General features: G+C 38.1%; 1 protein-coding gene and 1 long non-coding RNA gene across 5 annotated transcripts in view; one reads left to right on the top strand and one right to left on the bottom strand.

Annotated features, from left to right (window-relative positions):
* Positions 1 to 27,236, bottom strand: part of LOC146398066 (uncharacterized) — a 1,038,644-nt gene that overhangs the window by 218,011 nt on the left and 793,397 nt on the right. The gene's annotated exons all lie outside the window — the stretch shown is intronic.
* The window catches only part of EFCAB3 (EF-hand calcium binding domain 3), a 371,875-nt gene that overhangs the window by 294,231 nt on the left and 50,408 nt on the right, over positions 1 to 27,236 (top strand). For 3 of the 4 annotated variants that reach the window (XM_084984064.1, XM_084984065.1, XM_084984066.1), the window contains 12 exons: positions 3,234 to 3,287; positions 6,539 to 6,643; positions 7,299 to 7,352; positions 9,329 to 9,433; positions 14,681 to 14,734; positions 15,417 to 15,521; positions 16,860 to 16,913; positions 17,644 to 17,748; positions 19,397 to 19,450; positions 20,287 to 20,391; positions 20,912 to 20,965; positions 23,373 to 23,480. In XM_084984064.1, coding sequence (XP_084840190.1) covers positions 3,234 to 3,287; positions 6,539 to 6,643; positions 7,299 to 7,352; positions 9,329 to 9,433; positions 14,681 to 14,734; positions 15,417 to 15,521; positions 16,860 to 16,913; positions 17,644 to 17,748; positions 19,397 to 19,450; positions 20,287 to 20,391; positions 20,912 to 20,965; positions 23,373 to 23,480 — 957 coding nt within the window. Of the gene's footprint in view, positions 1 to 3,233; positions 3,288 to 6,538; positions 6,644 to 7,298; positions 7,353 to 9,328; positions 9,434 to 14,680; positions 14,739 to 15,416; positions 15,522 to 16,859; positions 16,914 to 17,643; positions 17,749 to 19,396; positions 19,451 to 20,286; positions 20,392 to 20,911; positions 20,966 to 23,372; positions 23,481 to 27,236 lie in introns of all 4 variants that reach the window. The other variant, XM_084984067.1, reaches the window with a different exon arrangement.

Genomic DNA, 27,236 nt, shown 5'->3' with positions numbered 1-27,236 from the left:
ATACCTATGATGTGTCAGGCACTGTTCTAGGCTCTTGGGACCTTTCCCTTAATAAGAGGTAAGTTTTTCTAAAAATGATTTAATCTCTTTTTAAGGGTTTTTCAACCCTTTCATAGCTCTTTCAATCTACCAATGCAATACATGTACATATTTTTGGTTATCTTGTTTCCTAATATCCTGAAACATTAGAAAAATACCAGTGCAGTGATTTAAAATGTAAAGCAGAGTTCCCATCATGGCTCAGTGGTAACAAACCCAGCTGGTATCCATGAGGATGCAGGTTCAATCCCTGGCCTTGCTCAGTGGGTTAAGGATCCGGTGTTGGCAGGTGCTGTGTTATAGGCCACAGACATGACTCAGATCTGGGTTTGCTGTGGCTGTGGTGTAGACTAGCAGCTACAGCTCCAATTCGACCCCTAGCCTGGGAACTTCCATATGTCATGGGTGCAGCCCTAAAAAGAGGGGAGAAAAAAGTGTAAAGCTATCTAATTCTTGTAAACTCTCTTGTATATCTGTGGAACTATCTGAAATAGGATGGTAAACTGTTCAGGGGCCCAGCAGGCCTCAGTGGAGCTAGTTAGAGACACACAAAGTAAAGGACATGATGGCACCCGTCCTTTACAGGTACAAACTTTAATCTAATAAAGGTTCTTCCTTATTTTATTTAAATTTTATAGTATAGTAGTATTCATATTAATAATAATAAAATACTATAAAAGAATACCAATAAAAGATTATCATAATTGAAAACACAATTAATTAAAACAAGCAAGGATAAATCGCTCATCTTAGAACCTGGAATATAAACTAATTTTAAAGCTAATTCCTGGAGTTCCCATCGTGGCGCAGTGGTTAACGAATCCGACTAGGAACCATGAGGTTGCGGGTTCGATCCCTGCCCTTGCTCAGCGGGTTAAAGATCCGGCGTTGCCGTGAGCTGCGGTGTAGGTTGCAGATGCGGCTCGGATCCCGCATTGCAGATGCGGCTCGAATCCTGCGTTGTAGCTCTGGTGTAGGCCGGCAGCTACAGCTCCGATTCGACCCCTAGCCTGGGAACCTCCATATGCCGAGGGAGCAGCCCAAGAAATGGCAAAAAGACAAAAAAAAAAAAAAAAATAGCTAATTCCTTGTCTATACCATGTTTGCATTTTGTTAGAACTTTATTATTCAGGAAACATTTATGGAGGATCAATCTTGTACAAACCATTAAATTAATGCCTAATAAACAATAAGAACAGGAAGTGATTTTTGATATCTCATCCTTGGAGGAACTTACAATCTTAGGAGTATTAAAAATAGCACAAGAAAGATGGATGAGCAGTTTGGGGGGTTTGGATGCAAACTGTTATATTTGGAATGGATGGGCAATGGGGCCCTACTGTACAGGGAACTGTGTGTGATTGAGTCACTTTGCTATACTGCAGAAATTGAAGAAACACTGTAAACCAACTATACTTAAATTTAAAAAACTTAATTCCTCTTATTTATAAGTTAAAAAAATAGTACAAGAGGAATTCTCTTATGGCACAGGAGTTAAGTATCCAGCATTGTCACTGCAGCAGCTTGGGTTGCTGCTGTGGCACAGGTTCAGTCACTGACCCAGGAACTTCCACATGCTGAGGAAAGGCGTGGCCAAAAAAATTTTTTTTAATTTTTAATAATACAAGAATGTGAACACATTTGAGCTATGATGGATTGGCACCCTTGACCAAGTCGTGACTAAAGAATGAGTATGTCCATAGTCAGCTTTAAGGTTCCAAACTGAATCTTATTCCTTAGAGTAAAAGTATCTTTTAACTGCTATCCTATCATCCCAATCCAGTATTTCTCAGACTTACAATTTTATACACTCCTTAAAATGTATCCTTTGATCTCCAATAGCTTCAGCTTTAATTTGAGAAACAGTGAGTAAAGAAACTAAGTTAGGAGTTCCGTCATGGCTCAATGGTTAACGAACCTGACTAGTGTCCATGAGGACACAGATTCGATCCCTGGCCTTGCTCAGTGGGTTAAGAATCTGGCACTGCCATGAGCTGTGCTGTAGGTCGCAGACATGGCTCAGATCCCGCATTGCTGTGGCTCTTGCATAGGCCGGAGGCTACAGCTCCAATTCGACCCCTATCCTGGGAACCAAAAGACAAAAAAACAAAATTTTTTTAATTTTAAAAAATAAAAATAAAAAGTTAGTCGTCTATGAAAAAGTGTTTCAATTGAGAATGGGTACTGCAAAAATCAAAGTTTTGTCATCACACCTGGGAATTTAACTGACTACATCAACATGATAATATCATGTTGGCAGATCACACATCCCAGATCACACATCCCAACACTCTGTCCTTTAAGGAGGTCACTTGGTGCCAAGGTGATCATAAGCCCAAAGGTAAAGTTAGCTCTGACAAAATGGAGACATTATTTTTATTTTTTTGGGGGGGTTATTACTCAATGAATTTTATTACATTCATAGTTGTACAATGATCACCACAACCAAATTTTATAGCATGTCCATCCCAAACCCCAGGTGCATCCCCCCACCCCTCAACCTGTCTCATTTGGAAACCGTAAGTTTTTCAGAGTCTCTGAGTCAGTATCTATTCTGCAAAGAAGTTCATTGTGTCTTTTTTTTAGATTCCACATGTAATAGCATAGATTCCATATGTGATAGCATATGATGTTGGTGTCTCTCTATCTTAGCATGATAATTTCTAGGTCCATCCATGTTGCTGCAAATGCCGTTATTTCTTTCTTTTTAATGGCTGAGTATTATTCCATTGTGTATATGTACCACATCTTCTTGATCCACTCCTCTGTCGATGAACATTTAGATTGCTTCCATGTCTTGGGTAGTGTATACAGTGCTGCAATGAACATTGGAGTACATGTGTCTTTTCAAGTCGTGGTTTTCTCTGGATCGATGCTCAGGAGGAGACATTATTTTTAAATGAAATTTTTAAAATCTTAAAAGTTTCAGACTGCTGCCTTAGAAAGATTAACCTAATAAATAATGAAGTGTCTCGAAAGAAAGGAGAGTGCTTTAAAACTTGCTCATGCAAGTGCTGTGTAGGTTTTGAGAGGGTAAAATGCTGGAGCTTTTTTAATTAAGTTGAGCAGTCTCTGACATGAAAAAATAATAAACTTCTAGGGACATGTTTTCAAAATAGTTGAATTTCAGGATTCTGTTTCACAATTTATGTTTTTATACCATTTTTCTAAAAATCTTTTTTTTAATCTTAAAGAGAATGAGAAGATTGATTTAAATGTGTTGATGGATAAAGTTAAAAATATTACAGGTGAGTGAGATGTTACAATTATTACATGGTCTTAAAGTATTATATGGAACTATATTTTAACACAATATTTTTTCCTCCTTTCATTAATTTAACAATTATTTATTCAGCACTTACCGTACATTAGGCATTGTTCTAGGTACTTATGATACATCAGTAAACAGATCAAATAAATATCACTTCCCCTTGGAGCTTTCTAGCATGGGAAACAAGCAGTAAATAATAAACATAATAAGTAGGTGCATTATATAGTACGTTGGAAAGTGGTAAGTGCTGTAGGAAAAAATGGAAAGTAGCCTAGAGTAAAAGAGACAAGGAGAACAAGGTATGATGGGGAATGGGGAAGTTGTCATCTTAAATAGAAAATCAGGCCTCTTAGAAGGTAACATTTGAGCAAATACAATTTTTTAATTTTTTAAAAATCTAAAGGAGATGAGGGTTTTAGCCATGTGGGGACTCCTAGACAGAGAGTGTTGCAGGCAAAAGGGACAAGGACAGAGTTCTCCCTGTGGCACAGTTGGTTAAGAATATGACCACAGGGTTGCAGGTTCGATCCCCAGCCTGGTGCAGTGGGTTAAAGGATCTGGCATTGCTGCAGCTGCAGTGTAGGTTGCATCTGTGACCCAGATCTGATCCCTACCCCGGAAACTTCTTATGCTAAGGGATGGCCAGGAAAAAAAAGGGGGGGGGACAATGATGAAAGCCCAAAGATGGGAGTATTCAAGAAACAGCAAGAAGGCTGATGTCGTTAATGCTGAGTAAGGAAAAAAGTTTCAGGAGATGAGAAGAGAGGTGATGGGTACAAGATTAGTCAGAGCCATGAAAGCCCTGACGGACTTGGGCTTCTTTTCTAAGAGAAATGGGAAGCCATTGCAGGGTTGAGAGCAGAGGCATGATATAATCCCACCTGTTCTTTCATCAGAGCTTTCTGAATCCTGTGTGGAGAATAGACGGTGGGGTAAAGGAGTGGTGGTTGACAAAGTGGAGGAAAGAAACCAAGGGTAGAAACAGGAAAACCATTTAGGGGGCTTTTAGAGCAATCCATGCTGGAGATGATGGTGATTGATACCAGGGCAGAAAGCAATACACGCGATGAAAAGTAATTGGATTCTTGATATATTTTTAAAGGAATCACTGTGGAAATGGATGTTAACTGGACTTATTGTGGTAATCATCCTGTAATGTACACAAATAATGAATCATTATGCTATACACCTTAAACTAGTATGTTATATGCCAATTATGTCTCAAAAAAATAATAAAAGGAGACAAGTGGATTTCTTGATGGAAAGTGAGTTAGGGGAGAAATCGAGAATGATTCTAAGACTTTTGTCTTGAACAACGGAAAGAAAGGGTAGGCTTGTCTTTAACTGAAGTGGAGAAAGTGCCAGAAATGCAATTTTGAAAGAGGGAGATCAAGATGGCAGAGTAAGAGGACATGGCACTTACCTCCTCCGATGAACACATCAAAAATACATGTGGAACAATTCTTACAGAATGTGAGAAACTGGCAGAAAGGCTCCTGTACAACCAAGCCTGTAAAGATATACACACAAAAAGGTAGAATGGGAAGAAAAGCATCTGGTCAGGATGTGCCCCTCAGAGGGAAGGGGAGAAGGTATGGGCAGACACTGGCCAGAGTGACCCAGGTCCTGGAGTCCTACACATAGGAAAGAAGCCCCCTTCTTTTCTGTCCTATATGTGCTGCTTAGAGAACTACTGGGTCACACAGAATGCCTGGAGAAACCAAGAGTCCACTCGTGAGGAGTACACAAGTGCTCCTATGCCCCCAAGCGGGGCAGAGAGTGGTCACCCTAGAGGCTGCTGTCTCACCATGCTCCCCATTCCAACCCAGATGAACACCCCTGCCCCATTTACTCCACACCACAGCTCGGCACTGGGTCTAGGGTGGCCAGGACCCAGGAAAACACTAAATCTAAGAATGCAGAGGCAACCCTGGAACCCAAGGTGTAGCCCTACTGGGGCGGCAGCAGCCACTGTTAGCACTTACTCAAGTGGTGCCCCAGAAGCAGCCCAGACTTCTGACAGCAGCACAGAATTCCCATGACTGTCTCACTACACTCTCGTATCCCAGCCAAGCGAACACCCTGGCCCTGCTCATTCCCTGCTGTAGTGCAGCACTAGACATAGGAGAGCCATGACAGGGGAAAAGACAGCCGTGGGCTGTGTCTGAGCAGAGCCACAAATACCTACAAAGGCAAAGTATCACCTCCGTAGGCACAGGAGCCCCACTTGCTTTAGCATTCCCCTCCTTTGGGGCAAAGGTCCCAGAGAGGGAAGACGGAAAAACACACACTAAAAGGAAACAAAGCCAGCTTGAGCCCAATCCTCAGGGCTTCTGCTCCAGCAATTTGGAAGCATATCCTGCCTATGACAGGGCAGTGATGGCACTGAGCAGAGAGGAAGTCCCCCTTTACACCTTGTGCAGGCTCTAGCTCCCCCATCACCAGGCACAACCCCTACCAAGGGATAGCTGTCAGCACATCCTGAGGAAAGACCTGACTTGCATCCACATCAAATCCAGCTCTCTCTCCAAAGACCCTGGGCACAGAGTCTGCATATGAATGCTTCCACATAAGAACACCCCTTTAAGACTGCAATAGGTAACAGTTTCACCTACATTCATAGAGACAGAGGAGGTTAAGTAAAATGAAAAGGCAGAGGAACTACTCTCAAGAGAGAAAAAGAAAACTCCTGGGAAAAAAAAAAAAAGTGAAACAAATAAACAATTGACCGAAGAATTCAAAGCTTTGGTGACAAAAATGCTACCTAAATTAGGGAAGAGAATTGATTTAATCACAGTTCATTTTAATAAGGAACAAGAAAACATAAAGAAGATGCAATCAAAAATAGAAAAACAAAAACAAAAAACATTTCTGCAGTTCAGGCAACAGAATAAAAAGAAGATGGAGAGGGAGGCCCAGAGGAAGGGATGGAGAAGAAGGAAGAAGAGAAAAAAAGACAGAAAATAATACAGCTGTTATATTAATGATCAAATTATTTATATTAGCCATCAAACAGCAACTAAATTACTAAGAAATTATATAATCTCTATTTTACTTATTATACATGGTATTGTCTTATCATTATGAGATTCTCTTTACTTAGATTTAAAGAAAATTTTCTGACTCTCCTCCTTGATTCTGAATAGCTAAAATAGCCTTCATTATGCCTTGTTCTTCTCCCTGCACCTGGGAAGGTTGTTTTATATATGCATGTTTCCCTTTCTAAAGGAGAGAAGATTCATACTGAAGATGTGAAAAATGTTCTGAAAGACATGGGAATAGAGATCACAAATAAGGAACACAAAGAGCTTCTTAAAACTCTGCCAGTTTCTGGTAAGCACTTTGAGTGTGTTCTGTTTCACTGAAGTCTAAAAATTTATTCCTTCAACAAACATTTATTGAGGCTCTGTTATGTGCATAGCACTATACTAAGCTCTAGATGGACAGGGACCTTTCTGTAGGGACCTTGTTTCCTCGAGTCCCTGCCCTCCAAAAGAAAACTTTAGGGAATGTTAGTTGTAAGGTTTTATATGAGAACTCTAATGTTTGATTTATGTCAATTAAAAATATTTTTTAAAGCCTCAATTCTAGCATTGTTTAAATTCCTGTTCTTATCGTTTAGATGTTGGTTTAGGAAACTATGACCTCGTTAGTCAGAAGTCCCTTCATAAGAAAAGCAAGTTCTTTTGTCCCTTTGGGAAAAAATCTAAAGTATACACTGGAAAATGAAAGGGCAGAAGGGTAGGAAAAATGAAGCCAAAATAGTCAAGAAAAAATGGGAAAGAAAAAGTTATGTGTATTTCAGCACAATAGGGTGCCACTAACAATAGCCTTGTATTCTGTCCAGTGGACAGATTCACTACATTGAATTTTCTAAATACTTTTCATTTCACTGAAAATGAATTGTGATAAATTTTTAAGTTTTCCCTTTCTGAAAGTAAACACTGATTCCTATGAATCATCAAAAAATAGTGTTTTTTTCTTACAGCTGGTAAAAAGGTGTTTGAGAAAGACCTACTGGAGGGTGTGAAACTTTTCAAAGGTGAGTGGAAAAAAAAAGGATAAGGACAATAAAATCTGAGATTGTTGTAATAGTTTTTACTAAATATATAATCAGAAAATGATTCATTTGCTCAGCAAATACCTACGTGTCCTGTGTGCTGGGTATTTTAAAATAACCTGGAAAATATAGGGTGGCATACAGAGAAAAAATGAAACTACTCACCCCAAGTAATATTACCTTGTTATTATAGAGCTGACCCTTGAACAACAGGGGTTTGTACTCCACAGGTTCACTTAAGTATGGATGCATACTACAGTACTACATGATCTGCGGTTGGTTGAATCTGAGGATGCAGAACTGTGAACATGGAGGGCTGACTATAAGGTTATACTCGGATGTTCACTGCAGAGGATTGGCGCCCCTAACCCCTGCATTATTCAAGGGTCAACTATAGTTCTCTTTGTTCTTTTTTTTCCGTGTTGTATATTAAACTACAGTATATTTTATATAGCCTACACTTAATCTTAAAAGTTTTAGTGTAAGAATTTCACCATGTTATTTAAAAATTCTTTGTAAACATCATTTTTAAAGACTATGTCATCATGTTGTATTATAATTTACTTAATTATTCTATTCTTTTTGAACATTTAGATAGTCTCCAATGTTTTGCTCTTTTAAATCTGTGATCATTTTTTTTTTTAAAGAGCCACAACCCAAGGCATATGGAAGTTCCCAGGCTATGGGTCGAATCAGAGCTGCAGCTTCTGGCCTATGCCATAGCCAAAGCAACACTGGATCTGAGCCATGTCTGAGACCTACACCACAGCTCACAGCAGTGCCAGATCCTTAACCCACTGAGCAAGGCCAGGGATCAAACCCACATCCTCGTGGATGCTAGTTGGGTTTTTTACCACTGAGCCACAATGGGAACTCCATACCTGTGATCTTTATACATACTGATTCAACTTTAAAGTCATTTTCTTTGGATAGAGTCTTATAACCGGAATTACAGGTCAAAGGATCTTAACATATTTAAGGCTTCAATGTATATAAATGAGTAAGAATATCCATTACTATTATGTGCTGGCCACAATATATTATTTTCATATTTTTTGACCCTTGCTAATTTGATGGATGAAAAATGGAATTACATTTTTTATTATAAAATTAAGTTGAAAATATTTTTATATCATTACCTCTTTTAATATTTTAATTATTTGGCTGGCTTCTTGCACATTATCCTATGGAGTCTGAACATTTTTCCTATTAATTTGAATGACTTCTTTACAAAGATATTAGCACATTGTCATATCTATAGAAGATATTTTCCCAGTTGCATTTTTATTTTATGTTGCATATTTTGTTTTATTGAAATATAATTCATGTACCATAAATTCAGTGTATAATTCAATTTGTTTTAGTATATTAACAGAGTTGTGCAACCATCATTACAATCAATTTAGAATATTTTCATCACTCAAGAAGAAACTCTGTAGAATTAGCAGTCACACCCCATTCTTTGTAACTCTCCCAGGCCTGGGCAACCACCAATCTACTCTCTGTCCATTATGCTGTTTTTTGATATATAGACATTTTTCATTTTTATGTGTTTATATCAGTCATTCCTTCTGTGTTTTCCTCTTGTCTTTTTATATTTAGAAAATCTGCTGCATTAACTAGTTTTTCTTTATGTATAAATTACATTAAGAGGATATTTTATGTATAAATTACATTAAGAGGGTATTTATTGTAAAAGTTTCAAATTACTTTTGACCAGAATAACATGATTTGGGTTTTGTCTTTGCCTCATTTACCAGAGTTGCCGAACTCTTTCTTACTTGTTTTCTCCCCAATATAAAACTTCTAGAAGTTTAGTTATGGGATTATATTTTGTTCCTGACTCCCACACAACTTGCTATAATAGCTTCTTTGTGCTTTCATTTCTAGGTAGGGGTTGAGAGCCTGAATTTTTCATTTTGTAACATCCTTATCTACTTTTTCTTGTTTTTATTAAGGAGGAAAGGTTAATGTCAGTGACCTAAGAAATGTTTTACAAAACACTGGGTTCAGACTCGAAGCAAACGAGATCCAGGACCTGCAGACCCACCTCCCAGTAACTGGTAAGCCTTCAAGACACCTTTATCCTGTAGACAATGACCAGTCTACCCTGCAAGTAGTAAATAAAGACATATTTGGGAAAGAAAACCAGAAGCAGAGATACAATTTAAAGGCCATTTTTGAAGTCCAAATGATAGAACCTTACAAAGTCCAGATAGTAAGAGTCTTATTTAGGGAACCACACAGGTGATATATGCGGTACACTGGCTTGATGTGGTAGGTGAAAGGGAAGGAGAGAATAAAAGTGTGAACCAGAGGTTTATGGATCATATGACTGCCACAAAACAAAAAAAGAGGAATGGAAGAGAAACAGAAGGAGCAGAATCAAGAGAAAATAATGTCTAGGACATAATTGAGGTGCTTATCAGACATTTAGATACAAGGTATCAGCCAATTGAGTAAGGAAGAATGATAAGAGAAAGAAAAGATGCAAAGGTAAGAAAAAAGAAAAGACAAAGGAAAAGATTTAAGAGAGTTCCTGTTGTGGCTCATCGGGTTACGAACCCAACTAGGATCCATGAGAATTCCGTTCCATCCCTGGCCTTGCTCAGTGTGATCCAGCATTGCTGTGAGCTGTGGAGTAGATTGCAGATGCAGCTTGGATCCTGCATTGCAGTGGCTGTAGCTGTGGCATTGCTGTGGCTTTGGTGTAGGCTGGCAGCTGCAGCTCCAATTTGATCCCTAGTCTGGGAATTTCCATATGCCATGGGTGTGGCTCTAAAAAGACGACAAAAATAAAATAAAATAAAGATCCTTTGCCATATATGCATATCATGTTTTAGTTATATATTCCCAGTATTCTGAAATTACACACAAGCCTTATTTTATCAATATATTGATGATGTTTGTTTTGAAGACTATAGATGGATATTTTTGGCCATGAGGAAGTTTCCAGAGGTCAAACCCACACCACAGCTGTAAGCTAAAAAGCAAAATATATTATATATTTTATTAATGTATATATTATATACACACACATAAGTATACAGACAGATTTTTTAAAAACAGCATGTCAGAGAGGGTTTCTGGGCTGAACTGAAAGGGCCCAGACTGAAGAAAAGGAGGAGAATAGTCTGTATTTTCTTCACCAGAGCACCCAAACTGAACTTGGTAGCTAACATTAGACTGATGCCAGAGCTGGTTTCAGGTTTCTTTGTAATAACATGGAATCCTAAGAAGTAGAAAGAATATCTTTTACTAGAGCAAGACTTTGTAATTCAAGGATCAAAGTCATGAGTATTAAATACATTTCTTTTATTCATTCATTTAGCAAATATTTGAGTGCCAACAATACGCCAGCATTATGTTGATATTGCTTTATTTTCTTGGCAAATATTTATACTTTTTCTGTGCAATGTGTTTACTAGAAACAGACTGTTTAGGTACAAGAGGAACAGAGACACAATGTCTGCCCTCAGAGGTGCCTACAGTCCAGAGGAAAATGCAAAAATACAAGAGAGCCAGCAAGGCTTGAGGATGAGGCTTTCCTGAGCTAGATAGTAAATATATGCTCAAGTTGGATTAGGCAACAAAAAGCAAACTGAATCTTGCCTATTGTGGTGTATACCCTCTAGCCTAGTGGCTCGCAAAGTTTTGAGTCTCAGAACTTCTTTACACTCTTAAATTGTTTTTATTAATTCAGCTACTTTTTGTTTTGTTTGTTTAAATTTTTATTTTTACTTTACCTTGGAGTATAGTCAATTTACAATGTTGTGTTAGTTTCAGGTGTACAGCAGAGTGACTCAGTTATATATATACATATATATCCATTCTGTTTCAGATTCTTTTCCCATAGGTTATCACAGAATATTGAGTAGAGTTCCCTATGATATATAGTAGGTCTTTGTTGATTATCTGTTTTATATATAGTAGTGTGTATATGTTAATCCCAAACTCCTAATTTATCTCTCCTGCCTCCCACCTTTCTTCTTTGGTAACCATAAATTTGTTTTCAAAGTCTATAAATCTAATTCTGTTTTGTAAATAAGTTCATTTGTATCATTTTTTAGATTCCACATAGAAGTGATATCATACGATATTTGTCTTTCTCTGTCTGACTTCACTTAGTATAATAATCTCTGGTTGCATCCATATTGCTGCAAATGGCATTATTTCATTCTTTCTTATGGCTGACTAGTATGCCTTTGGATGTACTTACCACATCTTTATCCATTCATCTCAAGGGACATGCCTCAGGGTTATTGTAAATAGTGCTGCGATGAACATTGGGTTGCATGCGTCTTTTTGAATTATGGTTTTCTCTGGATATATGCCCAGGAGTGGGATTGCTAAATCATATGGTAGTTCTATATTTAGTTTTTAGGGAACCTCCATACTGTTCTCCACAGTGGTTTTGCTGATTTACATTCCCATCAAGTGTAGGAGGATTCCTTTTACTCCACACTCTCTCCAGCATCTGTTGTTTGTAAACTTTTTTTGGCTGTGCCTGTGGCATATGAAAGTTCCTGGGCCAGTGATCAAACCCATGCCATAGCAATGAGTGGAGCTACTGCAGTGACTCCGCCAGATCCTTAACCCACTGCGCCACAAGGGAAGTCTGTTTGTAGACCTTTTGATGATGGCCATTCTAACCGGTGTGAAGTGATACCCTATTGTAGCTTTGATTTGCATTTCTCTGATAATTAGCAATACTGAGCATCTTTTCAAGTGCTTTTAGACCATCTGTATGTCTTCTTTGGAAGAATGTCTATTTAGATCTTCTGCCCATTTTTTGATTGTGTTTGGTTTTTTGATATTGAGCTACATGTGCTGTTCGTGTATTTTGGAGATTAATCCCTTGTCAGTAGCTTCATTTGCAAATATTTTCTTCCATTCTGTGGGTTTTTTCATTTTGTTTATGGTTTCCTTTGCTGTGTAAAAACTTTCAAGTTTAATTAGGTCCCATTTGTTTGCTTTTGTTTTTATTTTCATTACTTTAGGAGGTGGATCTTAAAGTTTTATTGAGGAGCTTTTCTGGCTTTGTGGTTTGTCTATTTATTAATATTAATTGTATTATAAATGAAAATGTTTTAATTTTTATTAATTCATTGTCAAATAATAATAAATCCATTACTTTTCTTTTTTCCCTTTGAGGACCACACCCACTGCATATGGAGGTTCCCAGACTAGGGGTTGAATCAGAGCTGCAGCTGTCAGTCTATGCAGCAGCCACAGATATTGGATATATACTTAAAGCTTAAATCTTCTTTCACCTGTTATAAGTTCTTGTGGATTAAAACATAATAAAAATTCTAAAACAAAGCATGAAGAATTATTGGAATTCCACACATCACATCTTTAAGAATTTTATTGATTTATAATTGACATAAAAATTACATAAGTTTCAGGTGTATAACAGTGATTCTATGTTTTTATATATTATAAAATGATCACAATAATCTATTTACCATCTGTCACCACGCAAAGTTATTATACTATTATTGACTATATTCCCTATGTTGTACATTACATCCCCACAATTTATTTATTTTATATTGAAAGTTTGTACCTCTTCATTCTCTTCACCTATTTTACCCATCCCCCCTCTTTCCTCCCCTCTGGCAACCACCAGCTTATTCTCTATATATATGAGTCTGTTTCTATCTTTTTTTGTTTTGTTTTTCTTTTAGATTCTACATATAACTAAATTCATATGGTATTGTCTTTCTCTGTCCAACTTATTTTACTTAGCATGATACTCTGTAGGTCCATCCATATTATTGGAAATATCAATATTCCATTCTTTTTATGGCTAATATTCCACTGTATATATATATATATCACATCTTCTTTATCCATTCATCTATCTAGGGATACCTGGGTTGCTTCTTGTCATGACTATAGCTTGGTTATTGTAAATAATGCTGCAGTGAACATAGAGGTACATATATCTTTTGTTTGGGTTTTTTTAATGATTTTTACTTTTTCCATTATATTTGGTTGACAGTGTTCTGTCAATTTTCTACTGTACAGCAAAGTGACCTAGTCACACACATATATATACATTCTTTTTCTCACATTATCCTCCAAGTGACTAGATATAGTTCCCAGTGCTATACAGCAGGATCTCACTGCTTATCCATTCCAAATGCAATAGTTTGCATCTATTAACCCCAGATTCCCAGTCCATCCCACTCCCTCCCCCTATCTTTACAATTAGCATTCTCATTTTCTTCAGATAAACACCCAGAAGCAAAATTGTTGCATCACATGGTAGTTCAGTTTTTAAATTTTTGAGGAACTTCCATACTGTTCTTCATAGTAACTGCATCAACTTACAGTCCCACCAACAGGCACGGGTGTTGCCTTTTCTCCACATCCTCCCCAACACTTGTTCTTTCTTGTCTTTTTTGTGGGGTAGGTCTTTTTAGGGCTGCACCCACATCATATGGAGGTTCCAGGTCAAATTGGAGCTGCAGCCATTGGCCTATACCACAGCCACAGCAACACCAGATCCAAGCCGAATCTGTACTCTACACCACAGCTCACTGCAACACTGGATCCTTAACCCCAGATCCAAACCGAATCTGTAATCTACACCACAGCTCACTGCAACACTGGATCCTTAACCCACTGAGCAAGGCCAGGAACCGAACCTACGTCCTCATGGATAGTAGTCGGTTCTTAACCTGCTGAGCCACGACGGGAACGCCTATTTCTTGTCTTTTTGTTAATAGCCTTTCTGACAAGTTTGAGGTAGTAACTCATTATGGTTTTGATTTGCATTTCCCTGATGATTAATGATGTTGGGGCTGTTGGCATGTGTATGTTCAGGTCCTCTGCCCATTTTTTAATCAGTTTGGTTTTTATATTGAGTTGTATGAGTTACTTATAGATTTTGGCTATCAATCCCTTACTGGATATATCATTTGCAAATATCTTATCCCATTCAGTATTCATTTTGTTGATGGTTTTTTGTTTTTTGTTTTTGCTGTTCAAAAGCACTTTAGTTTGATGTAGTTCAATTTGTTTATTTTTGCTTTTGTTTCCCTTGCCTAAGGTGACAGATCAAAAAATATATTGCTAAGACTGATATCGAAGAGCTCACTGACTGTGTTTTCTTCTAGGAATTTTATGGTTTCAGACCTTACATTAAAGTCTTTAATCCATTTTGAGTTTATTTTGGTATATGGTATAAGAAAGTGATCCAGTTTTCCCAAAGCACTTATTAAAGAGACTGTCTTTTTCCTTTGCGTATTTCTTTAAGAATTTTGTATGTTTTCAAGTCTTACCATCTTCTTTTCTTACAGAAGATGAAAAGGTTGACTTGGATGTGCTGATGGATGCAGCAAACACTTTTACAGGTGAGTAAGAATTGGTATAATATATGAAATTGAGATCTTGAAGCTTTATAGAGATTCACCTTTTAAAGCAGTAATTTACTCCCTCCAGTCATCATTAGTAAGTTCACTCTGCTCTTTTACCTATTTACTGATGATTTTGTCTTATTGATAACAGTTTAGATATTAGAAATTTGGGGAAAGTGTGGGCACTGTCAAGAACGAATATTAATTTGTTCAATGTCTGGGCCAGTAGGGTGCACCCATTTCTCTTGTGTTTAAAGAATCAAAATATAGGTGAACACAGTGAACCTCAATATGGAGTTTTTGCATAAGGAAATGTGATCACTATGAATAGACAGTTCCCTAATTCGAGTTATGAAGTACTAGCAGAGATATTACTTGCCTGTAGAATTATGTAGATTCTACCTGCCATCGTAAGTCATTGGGCAGTTATACTGCCCCCATATTATTCCCTCCCATATAGACCCATACACAGAATAGATGTGTTATCTTCTTATTTGAATTAAAGAACCTTTTCAAGTACTGAATTTCACAATAACTGTAGGTAGGTGAAGTCATCTCATGTACTTAAATTCATCTTGAAGTTAAAAATAATATACAAGATTATGTTTTTCATAATTTGCAATAATTAGATCTCTTAATATTAATATTATCATCTGACACAATTCCCATCTATTCAAAGGAGAAAAGGTTGAAGCCAGTGACTTTAAAAATGTACTGGGGAAAATGGGAATCAAGCTCACTGAAAAGGAACACTTGATGCTGTCAAAAACTCTGCCAATCTCTAGTGAGTAGTTAACCTACCATCATGGTACTCGGGGAAAGTGGTTTTGTGGGCTTCTGGGTGAGAATAGTCCAGTGCCCCAAGAAAACCTCTAAGAAAAATGCAGGTCAAACATAAGAAACTTTTTTTTTTGTCACTTGTGTTTTAATTTGGAAGTGATAAAACTTTTTTTTCTATTCAGCCAAATGGTTAAATATTTTTTTTATTGTAACAGCTACACAGCTAAATTCTTCTCTATCACCCTGAACACACCCCACATCCTCAATCCCCTCCCCAGAAGCGCTCCCATTTCCCCACAATCCAGCAACTAAATTGTAAACACCTAGGGCAGGGGACCTTCAGAACCATGTGCTAATATTGTCTGTATCTATTCTGATTGGTCGGTGGCCCAACCAGTCACTTCCTCAAAAATTTTACCTCCTGGGCACCTGCATAGGCTCACTTGCAAAGACCCTAGAGGCCAGCCTCTGCTTCACCTGTGCCTCCTACCCAGAGACCCCCACATGTAGACATTCTTCTCCCCTCCCACTTAGTTCCTGTGCTTAATTGTTCCCCAGCCAAGAATGAGACTACACCTCACCAAGGGGGCTAATGCCCCTGATGGCAGAATTAGCACCCTGGGTAGCAAATGCTCAGTGCCCATTTGAATCCTCCCCAAATGTACCTGAGGCTGTGGCAACTCACTATGTCTAGCATTCCCCCCAGATTTCTCTCAAGGGGCCAACTGTGAGAAATGCAGCATTCTTAGGATATTGGCTCTGAGAGAGCAGGATAGAGATACAGAAAAAAAGCAGATGGACTATAATGGACACTATTGCAGGCACATGCCAAACGCTGGGGGCTCTGTCAACTCTGCAGACATCCTGCCACAGAATGGAGGCCTCTGGGGACAGATAGCACCTGTGGGGATGGGTTGATCTGGCAGGTTCTATATCCCTGTTGAATTTTATCTCCATTTATGAAAAGATTTTGTTTAGAGAACAAATTTTTTTCTTATTTCAATATTGTTTTATGTTATTCTCTTTAATATCATCCCTTTATGGGATCTACCATTAGACTTAAACATATACTATAGGAATACCTCATGGGCCTATGAGAAGAATGAGAAGAAAGAAGTGTGTGTGTGTGTGTGTGTGTGTGTGTGTGTGTGTGTGTGAACTGCATCAACTACTGCCACGAGTTCGAAATAGGGAATAAATTGGCTACACTAAGAATAGTCTTTACCTTCTGTTATAATGTGAAGGTGAAACAGAATGAATTTCTAGGTGAATTGTGTAAAATATCTTATAAAATGATATAGTTTCTCATCCTTTTTGACTTGAATTTTACCATATCTCATAGGAGATGGAAAGGTGTATAAGAAGAGATTACTAGATAGTGTGAAGTCTCTCAAAGGTAAGAATCATAAGAACAGCACCTGGAGTTCCCGTTGTGGCTCAGTGGTTAATGAATCTGACTAGGAACCATGAGGTTGCGGGTTCGATCCCCGGCCTCGCTCAGTGGGTTAAGAATCCAGCATTGCCATGAGCTGTGATGTAGGTCGCAAGAAACTCGGCTCGGATCCCGTGTTGCTGTGGCTCTGGCGTAGGCCAGCAGCAACAGCCCCAATTGGACCCCTAGCCTGGGAACCTCCATATGCTGCAGGTGCGGCCCTATAAAGACAAAAAAAAAAAAAAGAACAGCACCTAAAACTTATTGTGTTGTGCATTTGCTTCTTAAATGTTCTGATAAGAATGTTACTTCATCAATATTCCACTGGTTTACTGATGCTGAATTTATGCCTCATAATCTACTGTTCTTTGGGTATAACTACATTTGAAGAAGTCATTACTAGTAATATGTAGCAAGTTTGAAATTTTGACTTCATTTAGGTTGGTTATCTTTACCACAATTCATCATATTTGTCTGATTCTTCGATTTTATCTGTGATTAGTCCAATTAAAAGATACAGCACAGTGTTGAGAGAGCATTTTCTCTCCTTGACTCTAACGCTGACTCTCTGGGTTCACTTAAATAGCCAATGTTTCACTCCCCTTCAGCTTAAGGTGAAGGTATACTCAAAAATAGCATCTTCCACTTCTTGGATTTACTCATATTTCTTATGTACATCCTCTTCCTTCCTAAGGGAAAAAAATCAGTGTCAATAACCTGGACACCCTTATGGAAGAAATGGAAATCCAGCTTGAGAAAGAAGACCGTGTGGACTTACTGACCCATCTGCCAATTGATGGTAAGTATGTCAGGTACCACTATGTGTAGGGGGAATCTTGGGGTTTCTATATATAAGGGTTTCTGAAGGTAAACCTGTTTTTCATTCTCTTTGAAAAACTTATGAAATATTTTAAATACACATAAAAATGGAGAAGAGTATAGCCCACACTGGCTGAAGCTAACAGACGTTATCATTTTGCCAAATTTGCTTCATATATCTTCCTTCCCTCTTTCCTTCCCTGCCATGTATACCTTTTTTTAAGTAAGATAAAGTTGCATCAATGACTCAATTAATAATACCAATTAAGCTTGATAAAAATGTCAAAATCAAAGTTAGGATAATTCATTAGAAAGAAATTGCTAAAGATTGAGCCTCAGGCTAAGATTTCCATATTGGATTCAAATGCAGAGCCGGTGGCTCTGAATAAACACCTGATGAAAAGCAAGCTTCTGTCAGAAAGCCAGACAACACATCTTTCAGCAGAGCCAGAACACGCCAATCAACATGAACAAGTCATTCTTCTCCCTTATTTCGGTGTTCTGTTCTCAGCTGGTGCTTGGGAGATGTAGCTAAGGCAGGCTACTGCTGCTAGTAAACATCTTCTCTGCTACCCTTACCTGTATTTGACCTTAATGTGGAAAACAGTTTTGGCTGGCCTGGCTTGCAGTTTAAAACCTCACTCGCCCTGGGTTTAGTATGCTGGTAATCATGGCCCCACATATTAGCTAGGGGTCCTCAAAATGCTTCCTACCAGAAAAGATATTGTTACCAAGAAAGTATTTTTAGAAACCTTGAATTTTTTTTTTTTTTTTTTTTTTTTTTTTGTCTTTTATGGCCTTACCCGTGGCATTGGTGGTTCCCAGGCTAGGGGTCGAATTGGAGCTATAACTACTAGCCTACACCACAGCCATAGCACGCGGGATCCAAGCCGTGTCTGCAGCCTACACTACAGCTCACGGTAACGCCAGATCCTTAACCCACTGAGCGAGGCCAGGGATTATCCTGTGGCCGCTTGGATACTAGTCAGATTCATTTCCGCTGAGCCATGACAGAAACTCCTAGAATCCTTGATTTTTTTTTAAATGACAGAATAATATTTTCTCACCCAACAGTGCATTTCTGTACCACTGAAATTTATTTTTTTAGCTAGGACAAACGATATGCAAAACACTGAATTATAGAATGGACATAAAGAAATAAATGGACACATAAATAAAGAAAATTAAGGCATGACCCTTGCTTTCAAATAGTTTGCAGTCCTGGCGGGATGGCAGTGGAGAAAGTAAGCAAAATTTAGAGAGTGAGAAGGTAGCATACTGTTAAGGTTTAAAGGTCAGATGCCTGTGTAAATAAATTACTTCTAGATTTCAAATTCGATCTTATCTATTGAAATATGTTCCCAATACTAGGTTTGAAAAAAGGAAGAGGCCTATTAGAAGGGAATACTATTAAACTTGCCCCATCTGTGTTACAAAACCTGGTATTAATTAAGTGAATGTTCACTTTAATATTTTGATCTTCTTTTGTGTTTCTGGCTTATTTTCGGTCGAAAGATACTAAAAAAAAATCATGAAAATAGCTGAATTCCAACACTTTATATTATAATTTAAATTCATATTATTTTTCTCTAAGATATTTTCTGTGCCTGAATTGTCTTTTCTTACAGAGAATGAAATGGTTGATTTGGATGTGGCAATGGATGATGCAAAAGCTTTTACAGGTAAGTAAGAAGTTGGGGTGAAAGGGACTCTTTATTAACTAAGACCATAATATTTTATTTTTTTAAAGACTTTTTAAACAGTAGTATTCACTTTCGGCTATTATTGACATGCTAAGTTGACTCCGTACAAATTTAATGGTTAAATGTTTGTTTTATAATTTTACTGCTTGATTTGGCATTTTTCCTTAATACACCTATATCATGTGCAATTTTTACTAAAACTGTTTTCCACTTCACTGTTGTCTAAACAACCAAAATATAGGTTGACACACTGTTCAATCTCAATGTGAGATTTGTGTAGGATACCTAGGAAATATGATTACTGTGTCAAAGGACCAAATAGTTTAGGAAATACAATGGCATTTGATTTGTATCTGGAATTATATAAGCTTTTCTTTTGCTTCTATTGAAAGTATGAATTATGAAGTTCCCGTCATGGCTCAGGGGTTAACGAATCGACTGGGAACCATGAGGTTGAGGGTTCAATCCCTGGCCTCGATCAGTGGGTTTAAGGATCCGGCGTTGCCATGAGCTGTGGTATAAGTCACAGACACAGCTCAGATCCCGTGTTGCTGTGGCTCTGGTGTAGGCCGGCAGCTACAGCTCCAATTCGACTCCTAGCCTGGGAACCTCCATGTGCCATGGGTGCGGCCCTAAAAAGACCCCAAAAAAGAAAAAGTATGAATTATATGTCTAACTTTATTCACCCATCCACATGTCCTTTGAATCTACATAGTTTAACAAGTTCATCACCAATTTGCATTAGGTAATCTTTTTCATAATTTGAAATCATTAGTCCATTTCTAAAATTGTTACATGTTAACAATTTCCATCAGGAGAGATGGTTAATCTCAGTAATCTGGACAATGTGCTGAGGAAAATGGGACTAGAACTCACCGATAAGGAATATAAGGAGCTGCTGAAAACACTGCCAATTCACGGTCAGTATTTAGTACATCCCTTGAAGCTTGGTTTCATGGACGTGAGTGTGGAAACTAATGAAATTATATATGTGTATACCCGATAAAACCTATTTAGAAAACACGATTCTCACATAAGAAACTCTGTTCTTGTTGCTTAAATTTTAATACTGAAAATTGACATCTTTCACTCGTCTCCCACCATAAAGGCTAAATTATCCTGTCCCTCTGAGCGCACTGCCTAATCTAAATTATGACCAAGGCAAAAAGGGAAACCCAGGAAGTAATAAAAGGAAGGAAAAAGGGAGAAACTAGGCAATAAGGCTATTTTAACTCAACCAATAGGCGGATTTATATCAGTGAAAGCTTTCTTCATCTTTGGTTTCATTCTTACTTGAGGGTAAAATAGAATAACTTCTAAACAAATCTGAACAGGTTTTTTTTTTCCCCCTAAGGTTATGAATGTTGTATTGTCTTTGTGCTGTCTTTGTTAATCTTTCCATTATTTAACCTATTTCTTTAATTGTGTCTTATATTACAGCTGATGGAAAAGTATACAAGAGTAGATTGTTAAGAGCTGTGAAGGCCCTCAAAGGTGAGTAAAAAGCATAGTGAAAAATAAAATCCTCAGCAGTTTCTTTTAAATGTTCCAAGTTTGCTTCCTGCCGACTGATTGATTGTTATGACTCATAACCTCTCATTCTTCTTTGGGTGCTTTGACCTTTAGGATACAAGTTAAAGTGTGTTACTGGAGAAAGTTCCTAACACTGTCTTCTGGTTAAAACTGTATAGATTGGTGGTTATTTCAATCATGAATCATTAGATTTACCTATTCCTCTCTAATGACCTCTCATGGAAAACTGAAGCAGAGTCCCCTGGATAGACATTAAGAAAGATATCCTGGAGTTCCCATCGTGGCGCAGTAGTTAATGAATCCGACTAGGAACCATGAGGTTGTGGGTTTGATCCCTGGCCTTGATCAGTGGGTTAAGGATCCGGTGTTGTCGTGAGCTGATGTAGGTCGCAGACACGGCTCGGATCCCGCGTTGCTATGGCTCTGGCATAGGCCAGCGGCTGTAGCTCTGATTGGACTCCTAGCCTGGGAACCTCCATATGCCGTGGTCGTGGCCCTAGAAAAGGCAAAAAGACAAAAAAAAAAAAAAAAAAGAAAGAAAGAAAGATATCCTATTCGCACTTTCCATACTAATTCTGTGTAAAGTTATACTTTTCGTTTTTTTTTTTTTTTTTTTTTTTTTTTTTTTTTTTTTTTTTGTCTTTTTGTCTTTTGTTGTTGTTGTTGCTATTTCTTGGGCCGCTCCCGCGGCATATGGAGGTTCCCAGGCTAGGGGTTGAATCGGAGCTGTAGCCACCGGCCTACGCCAGAGCCACAGCAACGCAGGATCCGAGCCGCGTCTGCAACCTACACCACAGCTCACGGCAACGCCGGATCGTTAACCCACTGAGCAAGGGCAGGGACCGAACCCGCAACCTCATGGTTCTTAGTCGGATTCGTTAACCACTGCGCCACGACGGGAACTCCTACTTTTCGTTTTTAATTAAGAAAAAAAAATTTTTTTTTTGTCTTTTTGCTTTTTCTAGGGCCACACCTGTGGCATATGTGGCTAGGGGACTAATCGGAGCTGTAACTGGCCACAGCCACAGCACCTCGGGATCCGAGCCGCATCTGCGACCTACACCACAGCTCACGGCAACGCCGGATCCTTAACCCACTGAGCAAGGGCAGGGATCGAACCCGCAACCTCATAGTTCCTAGTCGGATTCATTAACCACTGTGCCACGACACGAACTCCAGGAAAAAAAATACTTTTTAAATACAAAGTACTGGAGTTCCCTGGTAACTTAGTGGTTGGGGACTTAGCATTATCACTTCTGTGGCTCAGGATCAATCCCTTGCTCAGGAACTTCTGCATGCTGAGGGGGAAGCCAAAAGAAGGAAAAAAGAAAAAGAAAATTATCTAATTCTACCACTTAAAAAGCTGATATGAAAAGTGAAAGTTAAGTCATGGGGATGTAATATACAGCATAGTTACTATAGTGAATAATGCCTTATTGTATATTTAAAAGTTGCTAGGAGGAGCTCCCACACAACAGGATCAGTAGCCTCTTGGGAGCCACTGGACACAGGTTCAATCCCCGACCTGGCACAGTGGCTTAGGGATCCAGTGTTGCTGTAGCTGCTGCTTAGGTCAAGACTGCAGCTCCGATCCCTGGCCCCAGAGCTCCACATGCCTCAGGGGCAGCCAAAAATGACAAAAGAAAAAATTGCTAAGAAAGTAGATCTTAAAAGTTCTCTCCACAAGAAAAAATTGCGTAACTATGTGTGGTGATGGAGGTTAACTAGATTTATTATGGTGATCATTTTGCAATATATACAAATTTTGAATAATCACATTGTACACCTGAAATTAATATATGTCAGTTATATCTCAATTTTTTTTTAAGTGGAAATTCTGGAGTTCCCGTCATGGCGCAGTGATTAACAATGCCGACTGGGAACCATGAGGTTGCGGGTTCGATCCCTGCCCTTGCTCAGTGGGTTAAGGATCTGGCGTTGCCGTGAGCTGTGGTGTAGGTCGCAGACACGGCTTGAATCTCGTGTTGCTGTGGCTCTGGTGTAGGCCTGTGGCTACAGCTCCGATTAGACCCCTAGCCTGGGAACCTCCATATGCCACGGGAGCAGCCCTAGAAAAGGCAAAAAGACAAAAAAAAAAAAAGTGGAAATTCCCCACTTCCCACTGATCTAATCCCTCCCTATAGAAATAAATATTGTTTACCGATACCTTTGTCTCAATGGTTGTCTTTCTCAATGTTTCCCTCCTTTCAACAGACAAATCTAAATATAGGGAGGTATATATATTAATAGTTTCTTTGTGCCCTTTTTCTTTGCCCTCCAGTTGGGGTTTCTAATATATGATCATGATAAGCATTTTTCACTCTGAGAGTGTCACTATTCTTATTCTTCAATACCCATCTTTCCTAAGGACCAAGGGTCAAAATCAAAAAAATTGAATCCTTTGCAAAAATAATGGGAATTACTACACTCAAGGATGAGGAACTTGAGGAACTAATGACCCAACTGTCAGCGGATGGTGAGTGTCACAGACGTCATTATGTTCTTCAGAGAAACACTGGGCCCTTCAGTTGGAACTGCTGAAAGTAGCCTTTTTTCATAAAGTTTTATTGAAGTATAGTTGATTTACAATGTTGTGATGATTTCTGCTGTACAGTAAAATGATTATGTCATACATATACACATCCATTCTTTTTCAGAGTCTTTTCCCATATAGATGATCACAGAATATTGAGTAGCGTACCTGTGCTATGCAGCACGTCCCCACTGACCATTAATTCCATACGCCTTAGGCCAATCCCAAACCTTCAATCCATCCCTCTCCCTTACCTTTCCCCTATAACCATAAGTGTGTTTTCAAAGTCTGTGAGTCTGTTTCTGTTTTGTAGGTTCATTTTATTATTTATTTATTTACTTGTCTTTTTGTCTTTTTTTAGGGCCACACTGGTGACATATGGAGGTTCCCAGGCTAGAGGTCAAATCGGAGCTATAGCTGCCGGCCTACACCACAGCCACAGCAACGCGGGATCCAAGCTACATCTGCAACACCACAGCATATGGCAATGCCAGATCCTTAACCCATTGAGCAAGGCCAGGGATCAAACCCATGTCCTCATGGATACTAGACAGGTTTGTTAACCACTGAGCCACAACGGGAACTCCTTGTATCATCTTTTTAGATTCCACATAGAAGTGATATCATGTAATATTTGTCTGTCTGATTTATTTCACTTAGTATGATAATCTCTAGGTTCATTCATGTTGCTGAAAATAGTATTATTTCATCCTTTTATGGCCGAGTAATATTCCATTGTATATATGTACCATATCTTTATCCATTCATCTGTCAATGGACACTTATGTTGCTTCATGTCTTGGGGTTATTGTAAATAGTGTTGCAATGAACACTGCGGTGCATGTATTTTTTTTAATTATAGTTTTCTTCGGGAATATGCCCAGGAGTGGGATTGCTGGGTCATATGGCAACTCTATTTTTAGTTTTTCAAAGAAGCACCATACTGTTCTCCATAGTGTTCTTACCAGTTTGCATTCCCACCAACAGTGTAGGGGGGGTACCCTTTTCTCCACAAACTCTCCAGTATTTATCATTTGTAGACTTTTTGATGATGAGCATTCTGACTGGTCTTGACTTCATTGTGGTTTTGGTTTGCATTTCTCTAAAAATTAATGATGTGAAGTATCTTTACATTTGCTTTTTGGCCATCTGTCTGTCTTCTTTGGAGAAATGTCTGTTTATACCTTCTGCCCCTTTTTTTATTGGTTTTTTTTTTTTAATGTCTTTTTGATGTTAAACTGAATGAGTTGTTTGTATATTTTGGAGATTAATCCCTTGTCGGTCACTTTGTTTGCAAATATTTTCTTCCATTCTGCGAGTTGTCATTTTGTTTATGGTTTCCTTTGCTGTGCAAAAACTTTGTTTAATTAGGTCCCATTGGTTTATTTGTTTTTATTTTTATTATCTAGGAGGTGGATCTTAAAAGATAGTGCTGAGGTTTATGGAAGAAAGTATTCTGCCTATGTTTTCTAAGAATTTTTTATAGTATTCAGTCTTATGTTTGGGTCTTTAATCCATGTTGAGTTGATTTTTATGTATGGTGTTAGGGAGTGGTCTAATTTCATTCTTTTATATGTAGTACCACTTACTGAAGAAACTGTCTTTTCTCCATTGTATATCCTTGCCTCCTTTTTTGTAGATTAGTTGGCCATAAGTGTGTGAGTTTATTTCTGGGCTTTCTATACTGTTCCATTGATCTATATTTCTGTTTTTGTGCCAGTATCATACCATACTGTTTTGGTGACCATAGCTTTATAATATTGTCTGAAGTCAAGGAGCCTGATTCTTCCAGCTCCATTTTCTTTCTCAAGATTGCTTTAGCTCTTCAGGGTTTTCTGTGTCTCTATACATATTTTAACATTTTTTTGTTCTACTTCTGTGAAAAATGCCATTGGTAAATTGATAGAGATTGCACTGACTCTATAAATTGCCTTGGGTAGTATTGATTCTTCCAATCCAAGAGCATGGTTTATCTTTCCATCTGTTTGTGTCACCTTTGATTTCTTTCATCAGTGTCTTATAGTTTTAAGAGTACAAGCCTTTTGTCTCTTTAAGGTGGGTTTATTCCTAGGTATTTTATTCTTTTTGATGTGATAGTAAATGAGATGGTTTCCCTAATTTCTCTTTCTGATCCTTCATTTTAGTATATAGAAATGCACTTGATTTCTTGTATTGCTTTTGTATACTTCAACTTTACCATATCCATTGATGACTTCTAACAGTGTTCTAGTCCCATCTTTAGGATTTTCTAAGTATAATATCATGTCATCTACAAACAGTGAGAGTTTACTTCGTTTCCAATTTGGATTCATTTTACTTATTTTTCTTCTCTGATTGCCATGGCTAGGACTTCTAAACTATGTTGAATAATAAGTGGTGAGAGTGGACATCCTTGTTTTATTCCTGACCTTAGCAAAAATCCTCTCAGCTTTTCACCATTGAGAATGTTGTTAGCAGTGGGTTTGTCATATATGGCTTTTATCATGTTGAGGTAGTTTCCCTCTACACCCACTTTCTGGAGAGTTTTATCATAAATGGATGTTGAATTTTGTCAAAAACTTTCTCTGTATATATTGAGGTGATCATATGGTTTTTATCTTCAGTTTGTTAATGTGATATATCATACTGATTGATTTGTGGATATTAAAAAGCCTTATATCCCTGGAATAAATCCCACTTGATTATGATGTATGGTCCTTTTCATGTATTGTTGGATTTTATTTGCTAGTATTTTGTTTATTTTGTTGAGGATTTTTGCATCTATGTTCATCAGTAGTATTGGCCTGTAGTTTTCTTTCTTTTTTTTTTTTTGTAGTATTTTTGTCTGGTTTGATATCAGGGCTATGGCAGCCTCATAGAATGAATTTGGGAGTGTTCCTTCCTCTGCAATTTTTTGAAAAAGTTTCAGAAGAATAAATGTTAACTCTTCTCTAAATTTGTGATAGAATTCACCTGTGAAGCCATCTGATCCTGAGCTTTTTGTTTTTGTTTTGTTTTGTTTTGTTTGTTTGGGGTTGTTTTGTTTTGTTTTGTTTTGTTTGCTTTTTTAGGGCTGCAGTTGCAGCATATATGGAAGTTCCCAGGCTAGAGGTCGAATCAGAGCTGCAGCTGCCAGCCACAGCCACAACCACAGCAACACAGGATCCAAGCTGCGTCTGTGGCCTACAGCTCATGGCAATGCCAGATACTTAACCCACTGAGCAAGGCCAGGGATCAAGCCCACCTCCTCATGGATATTAATTGGGTTTGTTACTGCTGAGCCAAAACAGGAACTTTTTGTTCCTGAGCTTTTCATTGGAAGTTTTTTAATCACAGTTTTTCAATTTCAGTACTTGTGATTGGTCTGTTCATACTTTGTTTCTTCCTTGGTAGGTCTTGGAGACTTTTTCTGTTTCTTCTATGTTGTCCATTTTAATGGCATGTTATGATCCTTTGTATTTCCATAGTGTCATTTGTAACTTCTTTTTCATTTCTAATTTTATTGATTGAGCCCTCTCTCTTTTTTTCTTGATGAGTCTAGCTAAAGGTTTATCAATTTTGTTTTATCTTTTCAAAGAACCACTTTTTGATTTCATTGATTTTTTTTCTTTCTTTTCTTTTTTTGGCCATGTCTTTGGTTTGTGGAAGTTCCTGGGCCAGGAATCAAACCTGTGCCATAGCAGGGACCCAAGCTGCTGAAGTGACAGTATCAGCTCCTTA

This window comes from Sus scrofa, chromosome 12 (assembly GCF_054392235.1).
Source record: "Sus scrofa isolate SSC_HxYL_T2T_F1_AM1 chromosome 12, Sscrofa_HxYL_maternal_Yorkshire_Landrace_v2.0, whole genome shotgun sequence".
NCBI classification, from domain to species: domain Eukaryota; kingdom Metazoa; phylum Chordata; class Mammalia; order Artiodactyla; family Suidae; genus Sus; species Sus scrofa.
This window is presented reverse-complemented; position numbering and strand designations above follow the sequence as displayed.